The 18,655-nt window shown below is 38.4% G+C and overlaps 2 protein-coding genes across 2 annotated transcripts; both read right to left on the bottom strand.

The window, feature by feature from the left end:
• Window positions 1-873: 873 nt before the first annotated feature.
• Window positions 874-3,616, bottom strand: LOC112187066 (protein DEEPER ROOTING 1). The gene is made up of 6 exons (XM_024325701.2): window positions 3,356-3,616; window positions 3,144-3,219; window positions 1,806-2,332; window positions 1,538-1,718; window positions 1,378-1,440; window positions 874-1,269 (listed from the first exon to the last, which is right to left on the bottom strand). Exons 1-5 carry the CDS (start codon window positions 3,359-3,361, stop codon window positions 1,421-1,423), a joined length of 810 nt encoding a protein of 269 aa, XP_024181469.1. The 5' UTR covers window positions 3,362-3,616; the 3' UTR covers window positions 874-1,269; window positions 1,378-1,420.
• Window positions 3,617-8,602: 4,986 nt separating this feature from the next.
• Window positions 8,603-10,846, bottom strand: LOC112189286 (probable nucleoside diphosphate kinase 5). Its single transcript, XM_024328590.2, has 5 exons — window positions 10,496-10,846; window positions 9,985-10,203; window positions 9,265-9,372; window positions 9,060-9,169; window positions 8,603-8,867 (listed from the first exon to the last, which is right to left on the bottom strand). Exons 1-5 carry the CDS (start codon window positions 10,561-10,563, stop codon window positions 8,836-8,838), a joined length of 537 nt encoding a protein of 178 aa, XP_024184358.1. The 5' UTR covers window positions 10,564-10,846; the 3' UTR covers window positions 8,603-8,835.
• Window positions 10,847-18,655: the final 7,809 nt, after the last annotated feature.

The raw sequence follows: 18,655 nt of genomic DNA, 5'->3' as shown, positions 1-18,655 counted from the left end.
TTGAATTGGACTATAGTGAAAACCCAAGCACTCATCACTCCTTTTAGAATCACATCCTTCAGTTTAGCTACTTGCATTTATTTGTTTTAGTTTGTTGCACTTTATTTGTTTGTTTTCGACAGCTTTCTCAACTCAAGATCACAAAATTGAACAACCATAGCTCATATGTACATAGCCATAAACAACGCCGTAGCCTTTTTTTTTTTTTTTGATAGATGGGGTTTGGAACCCAGTCAAGCTGGGAGGCTCATCCCCATGCCTATATTATTATTCATAAAGTTTTGCCGCATCGGGGGGGACGTAATACATGTACCCCGAGTGTGCATAGTTGCGTTACATAAATCCTAATAAAGGACATCCTGTAAGAAGTCAGGAGCCTCGACTAAAGAAAGATCCACAACACGATCTAAACTAGCAAAGTGAGCTAACCTATAAGCAACACTATTTGCTTCACGATAAATGTGATGAATTCTGAAACAATCAAAACATTGCAAGTAACAGCACCGTCGCTTAGGCCCTAGGAGAAGTTATTGTGAGCCTACTGTTCTTACATAGGCATAAGGTGACCTAGGCCGTGCTTGTCCTGGGGTCTTAGTTCCTTTCCTATTCTCTTGACACGATTCAGATATTTGCAAGTATATGATTCAAGTTAATGCCGCGCTTACTAAAGCGAAACTATACAGTTGAAGGATTTTTTTTGTTTCTACAAGTGGTATTTAGCAAACTGGGGTTAATTCCTATTTTCTGTGAAGACGTTACAACTGTTTCATCCATATCAGCTATTATCCCATTGAAACTGAAACATGAGACTGTATAACAGAATACAACTCTCCCCCCAACATGCACGTTTAGAAATTAACAATTTCCTTCATCGATCATGCAAGTCAATCTAGTATTTATTCACCTCAAAATATATTACAAAGTGAGCAATTCAGTCAAAAAAGAAAAGATAGATAGAGAGAAGACACAGAAAACCGTGTATAAAATAGGATGAAAAATGTAGATATTGTCTAGCTCAATTTGCCAGCACATATCACTAGAGATAATCCTCTATCCCTTGATAATCCATAACATGTGTTGTACTGTTTCCACAGATGCAACCATGAAAAAAGAAACGGGAACCACCCGTTAAGAAAAAAGAAATGCTGTCTCAGAAGCCGATGAGGATGAACTTATTGATGATTTGTTGCCCCTGATCTGAAATTTCTCGAACTTTTTGCACTTTCAAGTATTTGAGTTCATAAATGGGAGGCATGAACTTTTCTGAAGCTGCAAAATTGTTTAGCATATATTTAGTGTTTGTATCAAGCTGCTATTGAAGTACATGCTTCTAGCAAAGTCGATCATTTCAGTGAAGCTCAAAAAGGGTTCTCTTACCTTGTAATAACTGATAAGAAGCCAAATAAAGATAGAAGGAGACTCATATTTCTAGGACTATATCTGCAACAAAAAACATGTAGCTCGCATCAATTCCATATTCTGAGCAATTTAGAACTATATTTAATCATAATACTTCGAAAATTCAGATTGCACTTACATTCAGAATCAGTCTTGACCCATTTACATCCATCATTGATTTTCTCTTTTGTATTTTCTTCATTATTATTTCCCTTCTTGGTTGGACTTTGTCTAGTATCCTCAAGGTATTTCTTCATTGATGATGCTCGAGAAGAACTTTGCGGATTGATGATCTTCTTGTTAAGCATTAGCCTCAAAAACTGTAATCAATATCACATTAATGATAATTTGAAGCAGAATATACAGTAGACACAATTGAATTAAGGTTCATGTAAGTTTGCTCATACCTTCTCCATTCTTGACTCTTGAAATGTATCTCTCAAACTTGGTGCTGGTGCAAATCCACTTCTACAAACAAACATCTTCTTGAGAAGGAAAGAAAGTGATTTCTTCCCAATCGCCTTCTTGTTACTATCTGCACAAATGTCTTTGCATCTACCAAGTATAACACTAATGGTTTTCTCAATATCTTCATCTTTGGGATCATCTGAATCAGAGCAAAGCACGTTGCTTGTTCTCCTATCAACCTCCAAGCTTGATGGACAATTTAGAAATCTGTCCAACGGAAGAGCTGCAATTTCCTTTTCAATGTCTGGTTTTCGTGTCAAGAGTTTCGTTAACTCTTTATGTAACTTACCAACTTCTTCAGGAGTGAAATTTTCTAGTATTTCATCTGATGAAGATGGTTCTTCCTGAATATTTTGGCTTCGATGATCAGTATTCTCTTTCAAATTGTTGTTTCCAAAAGTTCCGATTGCTAGTAAACCATGAGGCCAGTCATTGAATTCTTCACGAGGCTCTGGTTTTACAAGATCTACAAAATAGTTATATTATTAGTAATATATAACAAGGAGACTCAGTATTTAACACAACCTCATGTATCAAAAATTCCAAATACAGTAGATGAATCATAGAGCTAGAGTGATATATATTAAGATCATGGAAGTGTTTTAATATGGTTAATTCATACAAGGAAGAATAAAAAGATGAATGGGCCATGTTGCCACATTTTCCAGTGTATGCCAGACAACAGATCTACTTTGTGACTCAGAAAAATGCACCTTTGATGATCCCTAACTGCACTTTGCCCATACTTTATATGAAAAGGGCACAATAAAAAGCACCAGCACTTAATTGGATTTGAACTTGTTATATACATCAAGGCAAAACTATATATTGATTTGTACGTTCCTAATAGTACTGCTAATCCGTTGCTTAATCAATTCGAGTACATGTCAACTTATATATCTAACATGATTTAAAGCTTCTTTTCTTCTTCATTCTTTTGTTAATGAAGTAGAATGCCAGCATTATCAAGCGATCTGAATCATGCATTACTGCGAATCGATCTTGAGATCCCCAGTTTGCAGGACTCAGATCACTCATGTAACACGTACTAATGGGCCACTAGTCCTAGCAGAACTCTTTACTCTCCGACTCATGCATGAGACCCACATGAACTTGAAGTCACACTTAACAATGATGAATAACCCTTCTTCAAAAGAACAGTTATCCTCAGAATAGGAAGCACTGGTCTTCGGAATTAAAATCAAAGCACAAACCATATGAACTAATGAACATAAAAGTAACACAGAAGTTCATTAGAATTAAAGAACAATGCTTACGGGTACTAGTCGAAGCTGTATTTGGTTTCTTGTTCCCCTGCTTCCCATTAAGCTTACCTTGCACCCAACCGAAAAGCTGCAATCATACAAATCAAAACCATCACTACACCACCTCATTTACCACTCATGTCAGGCATGTTTCATCTGAAGAACTTAACATAGAGCAAACACACTAACATAAACTAATGCAATAGAATCAAATGAAGAGTTACCCTCATTTTCTGAGATACAACTGGAGGGTCAGTCACTCTTTCAGTAAAGAAAGGTGGTATTGCTGGAGGAGGAAGTTTGTTTGCAAAATGTGAGGTGTTAAAGAGCAGATCTTAAAAGCCAATGAGAGCGGATCTTTGGGAGTATCAAACTAAAGATGGGGTTTTATTGAATTTCATGGCCAAGCTGATCTGAAATGAGAGAGAAAAAAAAAAAAAAAAAAGAGTGGCTTTTTCTATTGGTTCAAGTTCCTAAACATGGCTTTTTTCTCACTGGCACTGCCCTACTATCTTTGTATCTAGCCTCTCTTTCCTATTTCTCTCCTTATATACAACTGCTACCACCCATACCCCACTAGCAAAGCCAAACATTCTCTCTTAATTCTTTTGCGAATTTATTTTTCACCTCACTTGAATAATTTAATCCGTACTCGACTACTCGTAGTTAAATAACACATGGGTTTCATCTGATTTTGCGGACACCATTCTGGAACCTCTCCTGTACATGGTAGCCCTCGTGTCCCCAGTTTTGTCCATACGAAATCTGGAAATCAATCTCTATATATTTTCTATGGTACATTACATAACAGAGCTTAGTTCCGAGACAAGTTGTGATTTAATATCCAAATATATGAACCTAATAAGCAGTTTTAGTATTAAGAACATGGTTTTCAGTTTTTCACCACCCACTTTCACAAGCTTCCAATCTGATCTGAATACATGCATGCACACAAGCTATTATGGCTACCTTGGATTACAGCATACATGCCTTCAATTCCCTTTATGGTTTCCAGAACAAGCGCAACTTGTTTCCAATATATGCTTTTGCTAATTTATGATAGGACCTGTCAAACGATATCAGACGAGCAGATATCTGTTCCTTCAAAACTGCCATCTTGTGTTACTATTGCAGTTTCAGTCTTGAAGCATAGCAAATTTGATTGCTTCCTTTTGTCACACTGAATATACTAGCTTGCTCCTAACACAATAACAGTGCTTTGTTATCAAAATGAGTTTGGCAATGGCAGAGTCAGAAAATTTTCATTATGAGAGTATGATAAAGCATCTTATGAAATAAGCATACATGCCTCAATCTTCTCAATTTTGTGACATGTCATCAAACACATTTCTCCTATATTCACTTGAGACTTACTGGGGTCAGTTGACTCCATTTTGCACTCCGCCATACGGGGTTGGGAGCCCGGCAAGACCTCATGGAGCCAAAGCTCTAAGATCATGTTAAACAACACCGCAGACCAGATCATGTCAAGAGGGATCGGCCAACAGTGTATATCAAACTAAAAATGGGCATATGTGCCTATGATATAGCTACCTTTTTTTTCCCTGAAACTATTTTGTCAAGTGCACTATGAGCCTAATAGGAACAGAGCTGAAGGAATCCTGTCATCAGCAAAAGAACCATTATGTGGCCAGCAGATACCAGTTGGAGCCCTACTATCTACCAGAAACTTTATGCTCAGAAATTTATGATAATAAGTTGAATCAAATTATGGTAGATATAGACAAATGGTTTAAGCCAGAATGGATTAACATGGAGGAATGGGCAGCATGCGGCATTTAGTAATAATATATAATTAAGAGTATAAGTCAAGGAGAACATGAATTGGGTTGTCCATCAATCGTGAAATGAATGTATGTATACCTCACTTTCGCGTGAGACTGTTCCTCACTGACCGGACTGTCTGGCTCATAATCTCACCTGCCCTTCATTGTAGGGCACACAGAACTCTCTCAATCTTCAGAGTTCAACTAATATTGGATCCTTTGGCCAAAAATAACATCTCATGGATCCTGTTTCAATAAGTACCAAGAGAAATGGTACACGAGTGATATGCAGTACGTAATTGTTTGTCTTAACTTTCTTTGTTTCTCCATGCTAAGAACCCACCAAAGTTTTATCAGCATCAACATGAATAAGTTTTGGTAGATTCAACAGCTCCAGTAAACAACTATGTAAAAGCAAAAGGATGAATGTTATTAAGTTGATATGAATTTTGCAACAGCAGCATGAATGGGAAAGATTTGGTCTTTTCCCGGAGGGATACTTCAAAGTATATATAACCTTATCATTTTTTTATCACGGTCACAAAATATTTCTGGTTTAGTTAATCAGGAAGCATGATCTAGATGAAGAATCTGGAAAGATTTTATTGGAACATGAGCAGAACAATCTCTCCACAACATTCAGATGTCCAGGAAACATGACTCAGGTCTAGAATTTGGAAAATCTTGTTGAAACATGAGCAGAAAGAACAACAGAAATTGAGACAGTTCTTCAACTACATATCATTTGTAAAACACATCAAGCAATTTGATGCCCGTGCCCCATCTTTTCTTCAAATCCAACTTGAAAATCTACAATGAACTCATAGTGATAAATTGTGAGAGCAAAAAGGACACAGAGATTACTATTGTGCCTGACAGAAATTATATCCTACGTACAACGTTTTATGACATACTCAACTTTTTTTCTTTTTTACCATTGAATCGCCTAAAACAAACAAACAAAAAATGGTTTAACAACATGGAGCATGTTATTTCATTGACAAAAAAGGCGGAGTATGTTATTTCACTTAAAAGCTGATATAATCCAGTGGAGCCGTGCACATCATCTTAGAGCATACCAACACAGTGGAAGTGGATTAGGTTGTAGCAGTCGGCTACGTGTCACGACAAAGAGACTCCCATCATGTATTGTCGGACCAACACGTGTACCAAAAATGGGGGGAGTTGACTTGTACCAAACTATCATGATTCATGCTATTCCTCTAATTAAACCCCAGACAAGCAAAAAACCCCTTTGCTCAATCACTCAAGCTCAGCTAGTAGCAGCAACCATCTCTTTGATTTCTGCATAGTTATAATCTTATAGCCTATAGGTTCATAGCTAAATCTCACTTTTCCATTTCATTTTGCTCCCTTCAAGACCCATCTTTGAATCTTTATTTTAAACATGATTGGATTTTTGAAGTCTAAACAGTATCTTAGACCAACCATGAGAACTAATTAAAATGAGCATAAACACAGTTTTACTTGTTGAGTCTTGTGTTCTGTCAGTCTCAGATTGCATGATGCCACATAAAATACAAATACAAAACCCTTTGGACCAAAATTCAAAGCAGGTTTAGGGTAAATAAACCCTTTGATTGGTGGAAACAACTCTCACATGGACGAACTTAAACAATCCAACATCTGAGAATGTGCAGCCTACAATATTATGTGATATCAATCCCAACATGTTGAAGAACTAAATGAGCTATGTGTAGGATGTTCTTTGGTTTGTATATTTGATACACGATCAACACAGCTAAACCGTACCTTGATTCATACTTTATTTGATACACAATTAGCGTGGCTAAACCATAACCTTAATCATAATTTATTACCAAAGCCTGTACACTGAAAGAGCTATCATATGAATGAAAACTCACAAAGATGATTGATCCAATAGAAAAACGAGCAAGGAATTAAACTGTAAACCAAAAGATACCAAGTTCAATGCTTTATAGGTGTAAAAAAGTTCAAGGCTACCTGTTATCTTCATGGAATGGAATTCATGAATTTCACTTATCTGAGATACAACAAATTGTTTTTTTTCTTTCTTTAAAAAAAAAAAAAACAGTCATACTATTCTATACATCAAGAGACGACTACGGTACGAATCAATCAATTTCAATCTAGATAATGAACAACAAGAAGAATTATCAAAAACGAAAACGAAACAACGAATCAAACACACACACACTCTCTCTCTCTGTGTGAATAATATTGATAAGAGTCAATGGAAGAAAAAAGATTATTGAATCATCATCTTAACGTTTCTGAGTGGTATTTCAATCTAAATACAACAAATTGCTTACCTCAAACTCTTTGAGACATTTTATCAAACACCGTACGTTTATTTAGAAGAAGAAAAAAAAAAGAACTCTACTTTCCATACAAATATCAGTCAGTATTTTCAAATGATTACACATATATGAAATTTATGTAAGATAAAACGAGTGAGTTAGGGGTTTCCTCACCCAAAATTTTCATATGAATGCAAGTGAAACTGTCCAAGATGCACCTCCGTCATTGCGCTTGTCATCCTGAATCTGATGCCCAAAAAAGTTGCCTAGAATTCGAAAATTTCCTCGAGATGCAATAATATGCATGCAAAGAGAGTTCAAAAGAAGTCACTCCCACCAAGATTCAACTTTTTAAGGAAAAAGAAAACGAAGCCATGTGAGATTGTGCATCTACTAGATGTCTAGGGTTTACAATTTTAGCTTGATCTAGTAATCGTGGACCTAAAGTTTCCCATTCTGGAATGTTGTACACTTTGTTCAAGGCCTTGTATGATGTGGAGCTCTATCGTCCAAAGGGTTCTAGTAGTGCCATCATTGTTTGACTATCTCTTCTTTCATTGGATCTTCAATTAGTTTATAAACAATGTGTCTTTTGCATTGAGATTAAGCAGATGTTTAGTCTTGCATTAAGGTCCCTACAGACCTCAGAAATTGTAATACAATATCTTTAGTGACATAAAAGTAATAAACTAGGGATTCTGTCTCTAGAAAACAAAGAGACACCCACCATTGTTGGCTGCTAATTAGGACCTTGTTGGTCTAGTCTAGTCTGGCCGTAGTTTATTTGAGTTCAATTTCTAGGGTTGAGTTTGATTAATTCAACAAACTTTTCAAGGGCAGTTTCATTGTATGAAATTCATAATGTTTGTGTTTCCATCAAACTGAGAATCAAAATATGTTTCTGTAGTCAAATTGATTATTGAGAAGTTCCAAACCCTTGCTTCCATCTAGTTAAGTTGAAAGACATCCACTTCTGGATTAAAGGGTACAACTTTAACTGCAGGGTTTTCAATCATAATATCAGTAACTAAGGTCATTCTATTCTGGATTCAGGAACCATACCATTTGATATTTTGATTTCGAGTAATCAATAGAGGTTCTAAAGCATTCTCCAAAAATAAGACCATTCAAAGTTTCAAACTGTATAGACATTACCAATAATCTTAATTCACCAAATGGATGAAAGTATGTAATCTAGCAAGATTCTCGGAATCAGTCATATAATATGAGCTTTTGATGTACACCCTCATCAACAACTTCATCTTTTTATGCATCTCCTACACTTTGTAAGTTTGTATAATACCACCTGATATACTTATTCCACAGTATGAAAAAAAAATGATTTCTTGCGTTTCAAGGAAGGCAGAAGCAAACCAAAGAATGAAAACGACAACATAGCCTGGTTAAAAATACGTAAGAATTAACATTCAATTGATGTTTACAGGATAGCATTTGACCCTTGAAAAAAGAAAAAAGAAAAAGAAAAAGTAGACAGCTAGCATTTGACAACAGATGCCTTGACTGTCATTAAGGAATTGGTACAACAGTTATTTTAGATATGGAGAGGCTTCTCAAAGACATCAAGTTCAGAGTTCTGCTATGAGTTTTCGCCAGCTACAATTCGTCATGCTCAGTAACTACTCTACCTGCCAAAAGAAATAAGCAGCATATATACACTTCTCATTTCACGCTTAAAAACAAGAAAACTCGTCTCTTTTCAAAGAATTCAAGGATAAGTGTTTTTTCAGTTCAGCATTCCACTTAGCATATTGAATTAGTGATTGTAACTCAAGTCTATACTTGAGATTCAAAAGTAACACCATAACAAAGAGTTTTACCTGAAGACTTCTCCTCAAAGAAGAATGCAATCTCTTGTCGAGCTGATTGCAAAGAATCTGACCCGTGAACACAGTTCTTTTCTATAGTCACCCCACACATTGCTCTGATGCTGATGGCAAAGAAAAGGAAAGAACTAATCAGTAGGAAATTTAATAGCAGCTGAAATTATCGTATGAGATATTTTGAAAGAAGAGCAAAACAGACCTGTGAGGATGAGTAATCTTTGCTGCACTCGCATCAGTTGGGCCAATTAAAGCACGCCAATCAGCAACAGCATTTTCCTTCTCCAAAACCAAAATCAATACTGGTCCACTGATAAAGTAAGGAGCAGGAGGGTAATAAGACAGGGCAGTCCGAACATAATGCAATAACTTCAAAATATCACTGAAAATACGCTAATGTGCATTAAGAATTGAAATTCATTCGAGCATCAATATGACGAGAACTACAAAGAAGCCTAGGAGAGAAGCCACTCTTAGAATATTTCAACCTTCTGATTAAATTGCTAGAACAGCAAAGCTCCAAATAAGAGGGACATGCCTCACAATAACAACTTTTCATAAAAGTTGTGGAGAACCTGAACACTCCAAATAACTAGCTCTGAGATAAGGTTTAGATGGCTTTACGGTTTTACACAAGTACAAATAGCTCATGCATTGAATGAAAATGGATTTCCATCAGTAAACCACTAAGTGAAGAAACTACACATGTGCGCTTATAGTCAGGTTAAATAAATGTGCAAATGGCCTGGATGTCAGCATAATAAGAAAGACACATCTTGAGTTATGAAATTCATATTGTAGAATAAGAAAAGATGGGAAAGAAAACATCCATCAGCAACATATTTCATTCCTACACTAATATGAAGCTTGCAAATCCAATCATGTCAAACTTTTGTCAGGGCAACTAATAATCATCGTTTACCTTGTCATGTACTTGACTAGGCTAGAAAAGAAGCTCCTCGAAGAATGCTCGGCGTAGAATCCCATTGCAGCATCCTCATCAAGCTGAATGGTCATTTCCTTGAGAATTGTAAACCCAGAATCCAAAATAGCATTCTTTATCTTTTCACTGTAGTTACCACTCATCCCATCTGGCTTTATTATAGCTAACGTCTTCTCCTTCTCTGTAATTCCATCACACCTATATATATACATTTCCCCAAACATTCAAGATCAGTTCTACATAACTGTCCAAATAAATTTTACTTGATTCTCTTGCATTAAACTAAGTCTGCAACTATCAGATCCCCACTCATACAAAGCTAAAGTTCTAAACATGAAGATTTACAAGAAAACGAGTAAAACCCAGATAACAAACAATCCATTAATCAAAGTCAAGTGCAAGAATGAATCTTTTGGGAAACCAAGAAGCTTCTGTAATCAGATATTGAAATTATATAGGGAAAGATAGAATCTTTAATGGGTTTAATTACCTGCAAATGAGAGAAAAAGAGACGACGACGACGACGATGAAGAAGAAGGAAACTCTGGGGAGCGTCATGACCCAGCAGCAGAGCCGGTCACTGTAAATGGCAGTCAAATTACAATATTAACCCTCTACGAACTGTCCCAGACAGAGTTGAATTGTGTCAGTGGTTGGTGCTAGGAAAACGGAGGAAAAGTAGTGGAATCTCTAGAATTTCTGATTACGTTTTAGTAACCAAAGAAGGATCGATGCACCCTTGGATCCAAGGAAAAAGGAGGAGCGGGAAAGGAAAATCTGGACGTGATCAGAAATTAAGACAGGTAAAGAAAATTTTTCAATATGAAATGAGTGATTTGGAGAGAGAATTGATTCATACTTTTATTAATAATATGGATCTATTTATATAAATAATTTAAAGACATAAAATCAGAGTTGTACAAGAAAAGATAATCGTATAAATTAATCGGATATCTATGAATATCTCTGAGAATATCTCTAATTCAAAATTTTATTACAGCTAGGTCAAGTAACCTAGAGTCTGGACCAGACACATATTCTGGATTTACTTGAACACTCCCCCTTGTGTCGTCAAACGTGATGCTCTTCTCATTGCCACATTAAAAACCTTGCCGAGTAACAAAAACCTTGTGGGATAAAAATAACCTCGGTCGAATGGAAAAAAGAGTACGACACACCCTTTACGCTTCGAGACCATACATGTAGACATCCCCCCCTGATGTCTGAATCTCCCCTGATGACAACGGTAATGGGAGTTCAGATAACTACCCAAACGATACTACCAACTTGTTCTCGAAAGTGGAATTTAGGTAATGACTTAGTGAGCAAGTATGCCACACTGTCCTCAAATCGAACCTAGTTCACTTTGATCTTAAGGAGAGTCTGTTGTGCTGATTATACTTAGTGTTGTCGCTTTGATGTAGTCTTACTTCATTTGTTTAAAGCAACATTAACCTAATTGCTCGTAGGCTCATTTGTGGTATACTTCAAACCACAATTGTTCGAACATGCGTAATTATGGATCTAATCTATATACATTCACGAACCACTTCGCGAAGAGCAATAATCTCTGCATGGTTCGAAGATAGAGTGACTAGGGTCTGTTCTATAGACTTACAAGATATCACGGTCGTTACCCATGATAAACACTTAACCATTTTGGGAATGACCTTTGTGTGGGTCACATCAGCAAAACTTTCCAAAACACATGTTGTTTTGGGATGGGGATAGAGGACGCAGGCCAATGTTGGTGCGCTCCTGGTGTGTGATGGGTCCAAATCCATCATCTCTCTGTAGGGATAAAATAAACTCATATCAATCGTACATCTCAATTACTAAAAGATATTTCTTAAACCAATTCAATAGCGTCGCATTGGCGCAAAACTATATCTAGCTAACAAGTTTATGGCAAATGAGATGTCCGGTCTTGTGCATTGAGCTAAGTACAATAATGCGCTCATTTTACTTAAGTATGACATTTTTTCCTTTAGCAAGTCTTCATCACTATCCTTTGGACGAAGATGATCCTTTTCAAGATCAAGACTACTGATGATCATGGGGGTGCTTGAAGGTTTGACCTTGTCAAAATGCCTAAGCATCTATCAACATGATGCTGAAGTTCCAAACTGAGATATAATCGTGTTCTCCCAAAATCGTTCATCTTAAAATCAGATTTCAAGTGTTCAGCGGTTTCCCTTAACTCTTTAAGGGCTTCCAATGAAGATCATGTCCAACATGAACTACAATAAAACTCGAAACATGTTATGGAAACCCGTGGGCATATCCCTTCCCAATCAAGTAGTCATTTTAGTGAGCATTTTAACCTCTTTATAAAACGCTCTCCGTGGTCTAGAGCCACTTGACTTGGGTAAATGAAGTTCACCATGAACCTTCATGTATATTCCTTATCTAGATCCCCATAGAGATACGTAGTGACCACATTCATAAGTTGCATGTTCAATTATTCGGAAACTACCAAACTGACAGGGTAATGGAGTGCAATGACATCCATTACGACAGAATATGTCTCATCATAGTCGATTCCATGGCTTTTTGTGAGAAGCCTTGTGTCATAAGGCGAGATTACCATATCTTTTTCTCATCATGCTTTCTAACTAAGACCCATTAGTCAACAGGTTTTATGTTAGCAGATATTGACATCACTGGCTCGAAAAGCTTCATCTTCGTTAGGGAATCCAACTTAACCTGGATTGCATCTTTCCGTAGGTCAAATTTCTCTACGTTGGCATTCATTCATCAACGGAGCGTGGTTCGATATCATCAGACTCAACAAGCTCATGCGCAACGAAATGCGTGATTACATCATCACTTATGATGGAATTTATATCCCACATCTCATGGACACTAGTATGATTTTCAAAGAGCTCTATATTCTCAGGAATAGGTTCTGACGTTGAGGAGTCCCCCAACGATAACCATAATCCGGAAGATTCTCATGAGACGGATTTTGAGTGTTGATGATCAAAGGATTTGAATGTGCCCAAGTATCCTTCGAACCCACTGGCCTCCCACGTATCCTAGCTGGGGCCATGGTCTGTAATGCTAGAGTGCCACTCTCATTGGCGTTGGCGTCGTGCCTACCTTCGTGTAGGGTGGCGCTACGTCCTCTCGTAGGGACGTCCTTCCTTGCAGTCATATTTGCAGTATATATGTGTGATCTCGTCACTTTAACAGGGATCGAGATGAGACATAATGGGGACAGACCATGACAATTCTTGTCGTTCCTGCTAAACATTCGTGTTCTTATCGCCCCTTAATGACGGTAAGACTGTCTCATCAAAGTGACAATCCGCAAGACATGCGGTAAAGAGATCGCCTAATGAGGGCATTAAGTGGCGGACGATTGTTGGGATATCAAATCCAACGTAGTTGCCCATTCATCTGTAAGGACCCATCATAGTGCGCTGTAGCGACGCAATTGGCACATAAATGCCACACTCAAATTTGAGTAAGTACGAGATAGTACCCAGTCACTAGTTGTAACGTAGAGGTAAATGGAGTGGCGGTGGGTCATAACAAATTAGCATAGCTACATGCGATATTGCATCACCCCAAGCGAATATAGGGAGATTGGTGTGCATTACCAATATTCTGGCTACCATCGTAGTCGTTTTCGCAAGACCATTTGAGTATGTACATAAGAATATAATGTCCAACATCAGTCCCAGTGATATGCAATAACCATCGAAAGTCTTCACTGTAAACTCTCTAGCAATGTCAAATCCAATTGACTAAAAAGGATGATCCTGAGAGTGATCAGTCCGTTGTCATGTGATATTTGCTAGGAGTGTAGTATTAGCAGCATTTACGGATAGACAATGGCACAACACGTGACCAGCGTGTTTGCATGTCAACCAACATCATGAGATATTTAAGCGTCCGCAAGTTGGTTGAATCAATCCACAGAATCCCCACGGATTCTATGTAAAAACAGAATGAGTATTGTCATATCCTTTGCATAGGATGGTCTCAATCCTAATTTTCCTAAGGAACAGGCTTTGTAAAACGAGCGAGAGGCTTTAGAAGAAACCAATGAGGATTTTGGTTGGGCCTAAGCGTTTGAAATGCTATTTGAAGCAAAGTTGGTGATTGCAGAATCACCTGGGGCCTCATCACCATGATGGATGTCATCCATGGCATCATGGATAAGAACTGTGCCAGCCCTAGGCTGGTAGTGGATGGTAAAGGCTCCCGAGGCAGCGGCGGCGGTTACACTTAGTCCTGAAATCAACTTTTGATTCATGCTTCGTTTCGCTCAAAAGAAAGGATGTCCGTGTGAAGTCTTTAGTAGACAGATTATCATATCATGACTAGGATGACCTATCTTGTCATGACATAGCCAATATGTGTCTGAATTGAAGAGATCTTCTCCCATAACTTTATTGAATTTAATAGCTCAAATAGTGACATAGAGTTCATTAGAGAGACACATAAATTTCTCCAAGATGCGCCTTTGTTCGCAATCACTAAAGGTAATGCAAAGAAACTCATTTCCGTTCTCTACATGCGTTTTCGTAAGAATCTGTTGGCTATTCATAGGTGCGATCTGTGACAATAATCAAGGTGCCATTCAGCAAGGAGAACCTTGGGCTATTCCATGTCGACCTTGAATTAATACGATGGCCCAGCTATCGTAGTCACAAAGTCATATGCTTAAAATCAAAATGGAGTCATAATGAAAAGAACTCAAAAGTTTATTCATAAACTAACGGAGTTACATCATTGTCTCTTTGACCAAAGAATATCTAATTCAAAAATGATAGCTAATGCAAAACAATGGTAGTCATCTAACTTTTTTTAGTAACTCCAAAATAAATGTGACCAGGTGGGTAGAGAGATGTCAGTGGAGCAAGGTTTGCTTAAGTACCACTAATCTCAAAACCTTCCCAGACATCACACTTATTTTGAGTTAGCCTACTTTGAAGAAATACTAAACTATTGCCATCTACTACAAAAATATATGGCAATTGCCTATTACATCTCTTGGAACATAAAAAGACTTAATCAAAATCGCTAGTCTCTGGATCTTGGTCTTTGAAGTCTTCAACCCTTAGAGCAAGATCGTCATCTTAATCTTCTTGCTCCATGTAATGTCTTTCCCTTGCTTCATTATACGTCTTGTAAGCATTAACAACATTCTGGGGTGCATCCATGCTTTGGTCCAATGTCTAGACCCTCCACACCAAAGATAAGCATCATTATGGTCAAACTCACTTGGTCGAGGTGCACTTTGGGCACTTTGGGGACGACTTTAATCCTTGGTAGCACCACCACCAAAATCGGAGGCTTTGCCTCTCTCTCTCTTTACACGTTGACCTCCACGGTTCCGTGCACGCCTATCTTGGCGGTTTCCTTCCTCTTTGCGGCGAGAATATGGACCAGAAAGTCCAGAATTATCCATTTCCTTAGGGCTTCGCTCCTTGTGCCCTTCCTTAGGAGCGCGACTATAATTAGACTCCGGAATTGACTTTACTCCCACGGGTCTAGAGTTATAGTTCTTCATAAGTATGTTGTCGTGCTTTTCAGCTACATTCATGGCTCCAATAAGCTCATGAAATCTCGTGATGCGTCCGGCATTGACATCAATCCGATAGTTCTTGGCTATCATCAATGCAAAGACAGGGAAGGTAGAGAAAGTCCTCTCGATCAACATCGTATCAGTGATTTTCTGCCCACAAAATTCCATCAAAGACTTGATTCGAAGTGCTTCCAAATTGTAGTCAAGTACAAACTTGAAATCACATAAACGGAGGCTATGCCATCTCACTTCTAAATCAGGAAGCAGAGAGTCACGAATGTTGCCAAATCGCTGCTCGAGTTCTACCCATACCTTTTTAGGGTCTTCTTCATTGAGGTACTCATTATGGAGCGCGTCATTCATGTGTCTTGTCATGAGAATTATGACTTTATCTTCATTGGCCTCTCTCGTAGCTCTGTTCACTTCAAAAGCGGCAGCTTGTTGAGGAGTAAGCACTTTCTGACTTGGCTCTCGGATAGTATCTCAAAAGCTGTTTTTTTTAAAGCGAAGCAATCATAAACGGTACCTTAATCATGTTAGTTAAACTATTTTTTATTCTTATTATTTTTAGTTGATAAAAAGAAACATGATAATCATCAATTTATTTCTATTAGGCACAAAATAATTTCATAAGCAAATTTTAACAACAGCTATCAATTGTAAGATAGTTGCAACTGCTGTTGCTAGTTGCATTAATATGCTTTTCCTGTTTTCCACAATAGTTTAGGGCCTAGAATTTGGGAATCAATGTAGGTCACCATGAGAGCGCAAATGATAACAGAAGTCTAATATCTTAAAAAATCAAATCTTTATAGCTGTCTTTAAATTTCCTCCACGTAGGTTACACTCAATAATTTTGTGAAGACAACCTAAATACCTGATAGGCCAATTCTTAGGTGCGGGTAGCCGCACCACGTGTACGGTGCGCCTGCCCAATCAAATCTCAGAATTTTTTGTCTTTGTTTCGAAATTGTCCCTGGTTTTTAAATGTGAAATACCCAAAATACCCCCCTACTTGGGCACTGATTGGTCAACCGCACCACGTGGCGGTGCGGCTGCCCCACGCAAGAATCACTATACCCGATATCCTCATTATTTCGGTGGAAAGCTACATGTGGAGGCCCTCTGTTGGTCTCATTAATAGAATATCTTTCAAAGTTAGGAACCATTTGAGCTTGCCTTCGACTCTATTGTCCTTCACCACCTGTTTCAAACTCCCAAACTTTGATTGAATGCAGATCCTCATCGTCAAAGGATGTTGCCATATACATGTACATCAGCAGTCGCCCTTGTTCCGCTAGTTTTTAAATCCTCAGGCAGCTCAACGAAACGATATTTGGTAATGGCAGAAGAATCCATAGATGCGAATGATGGAAAGCGGTCGCGAGCATATATACAACTGCTAACTCTCTCCATTTATGGCTTTCGAGGAGAAGTTCTCCACATGGATGTTAGGATCTGATGAATTTAGTACTACTCGCACAACCTTCCACTGATACTCAGCATTAGGAATGATTGACTTTGTACTCTTGGCTCCCTCGTACTTATAGTATGGATCACTGACGAAGGCCACTTGCACCTTATGGTAGACTTGAATTGAGGACTAGGAGGAAGACAAGCCCATTCCTTAGTGTATGTATGGATTGCAGAGGTAGTAATCACGTTGACAATACTTGGTTGGCGGCACAAACTAAGTCTTTATATGTCCCTATCCCAACCGGTGGTACGTACTATGAAAGCATCTTCTAGGACATTCCAATGATAACCTTTTGCTACTCTCCTAATGCTTCAGCTTTCAACTATTCAGCATGGGAGGAAACTAATTATACGTATTTTTATGCATGTAATTGTATCTAAAACACTATAAATTAGTTGATCCTCAAGTCAGTTATTATGTAATTGATTCATTTTTATTTATTGTGTAGGAAATAAGCAAAGTTGTGGAAATCAAGAGAAAATTGTGCGAAGTTGTGCAAATCGGAGTGTCTAGACAAAAGGACAAAATAGTAGTGGCGCCGGTCAACCTTAATCAATGTCAGCGAGACAGTGGAACCCGACCACTCACTTGATGGTGTGCGCTAAAATATATTGTGGTCCTAGGAAAAGATGAGGGAGAAAAGAAGGAAAAAGAAAAAAAGAAGAAGAAAGAAGAAATAGAAAAGAAATTAAAAAGAATAAAAATAAAGGAAAATGACAGAAGAAAGAATGGAGCTGCACGTGCATTCAACCATTAGCCACCATTTTCCTTCTTTCTTCCCTAACCCAATCAGATTGTGCCACCTCACAATCACCTCATCTATTCCTTTGCATAGTCCTCTCACCAAGACCGCTTAACTGACTCTATTCTCTCTCGACCAAAAGGGCAGCTATATATATATATATATATATATATATATATATTGTACATACTAGGGAGTCTCAACTAGGTTTAGCACTAGCCCCTAAGCCCCATCGGTACTCCCAGGTACTACGCCATGGGCCTGGTTCACACCCCACCATGGCGGGCTTCACATAAGATGCCACCCCGGGCACCCAGGGCCCGGGGCAAGGTCAGCACAGCCCATCTAACTTTACAAATACAAGACTGATATGGCATCAGAAGAACCTGTGTCCCACATCGAGGATAGGGGAGACTCCCTTCCCACGCTTGAATATAAAGATTATAGCACAACCACCTTTGGGAGGTAAGAACTCCTTGATCCACGATTTATTCTACACAACTATTAGTTTCTCACTCAGGCATCGGAGAGGTATAGACCGTCCGGTACGGTTTATTCCTCTAACGTTGTGTCCTTGATACAGGATTTAGGAGCCGATCGGTGCCCCAGGCGGTATAGCATTCTGTGTGAGGTACCCAGAGAAAGCCACCAGAAACATTGGCGCGCCAGATAGGGGATACGGATATGAGTGAGCCAGAAGCGACAGGTGAGGGGAGAAGTGTCGCCCGGGCTCTTGTATTCTCCCCGGGAACTTCATCAGCAGAGGCGCCAGCTGTTCGGGAGGAAATCCATGGTCTCGGATCCTTGGACCCAATAGTCCCGGATCAGGTGACTCCAGTATCGGAGTTAGAGTATATGCGAGTTGAGATCGTAGCCTTCAAGGAGCAGTCCA

Source organism: Rosa chinensis, chromosome 2 (genome assembly GCF_002994745.2).
Source record: "Rosa chinensis cultivar Old Blush chromosome 2, RchiOBHm-V2, whole genome shotgun sequence".
Taxonomy (NCBI): Eukaryota; Viridiplantae; Streptophyta; class Magnoliopsida; order Rosales; family Rosaceae; genus Rosa; species Rosa chinensis.
Note: the sequence above shows the minus strand (reverse complement) of the source record. Positions and strands in the feature narration are given on the sequence as shown.

Coding starts and splice junctions, on each gene's coding strand:
- LOC112187066 (XM_024325701.2), bottom strand. Junction 2,333..3,143: donor TACAGCTTCGACTAGTACCC/GTAAGCATTGTT, acceptor ACTATTTTGTAG/ATCTTGTAAAACCAGAGCCT. Junction 1,719..1,805: donor AAGAGTCAAGAATGGAGAAG/GTATGAGCAAAC, acceptor TATTGATTACAG/TTTTTGAGGCTAATGCTTAA.
- LOC112189286 (XM_024328590.2), bottom strand. CDS start 10,563: ATGACGCTCCCCAGAGTTTCCTTCTTCTTCATCGTCGTCGTCGTCGTC. Junction 10,204..10,495: donor TCTTTTTCTCTCATTTGCAG/GTAATTAAACCC, acceptor GTATATATATAG/GTGTGATGGAATTACAGAGA. Junction 9,373..9,984: donor CTAGTCAAGTACATGACAAG/GTAAACGATGAT, acceptor TTACTTTATCAG/TGGACCAGTATTGATTTTGG.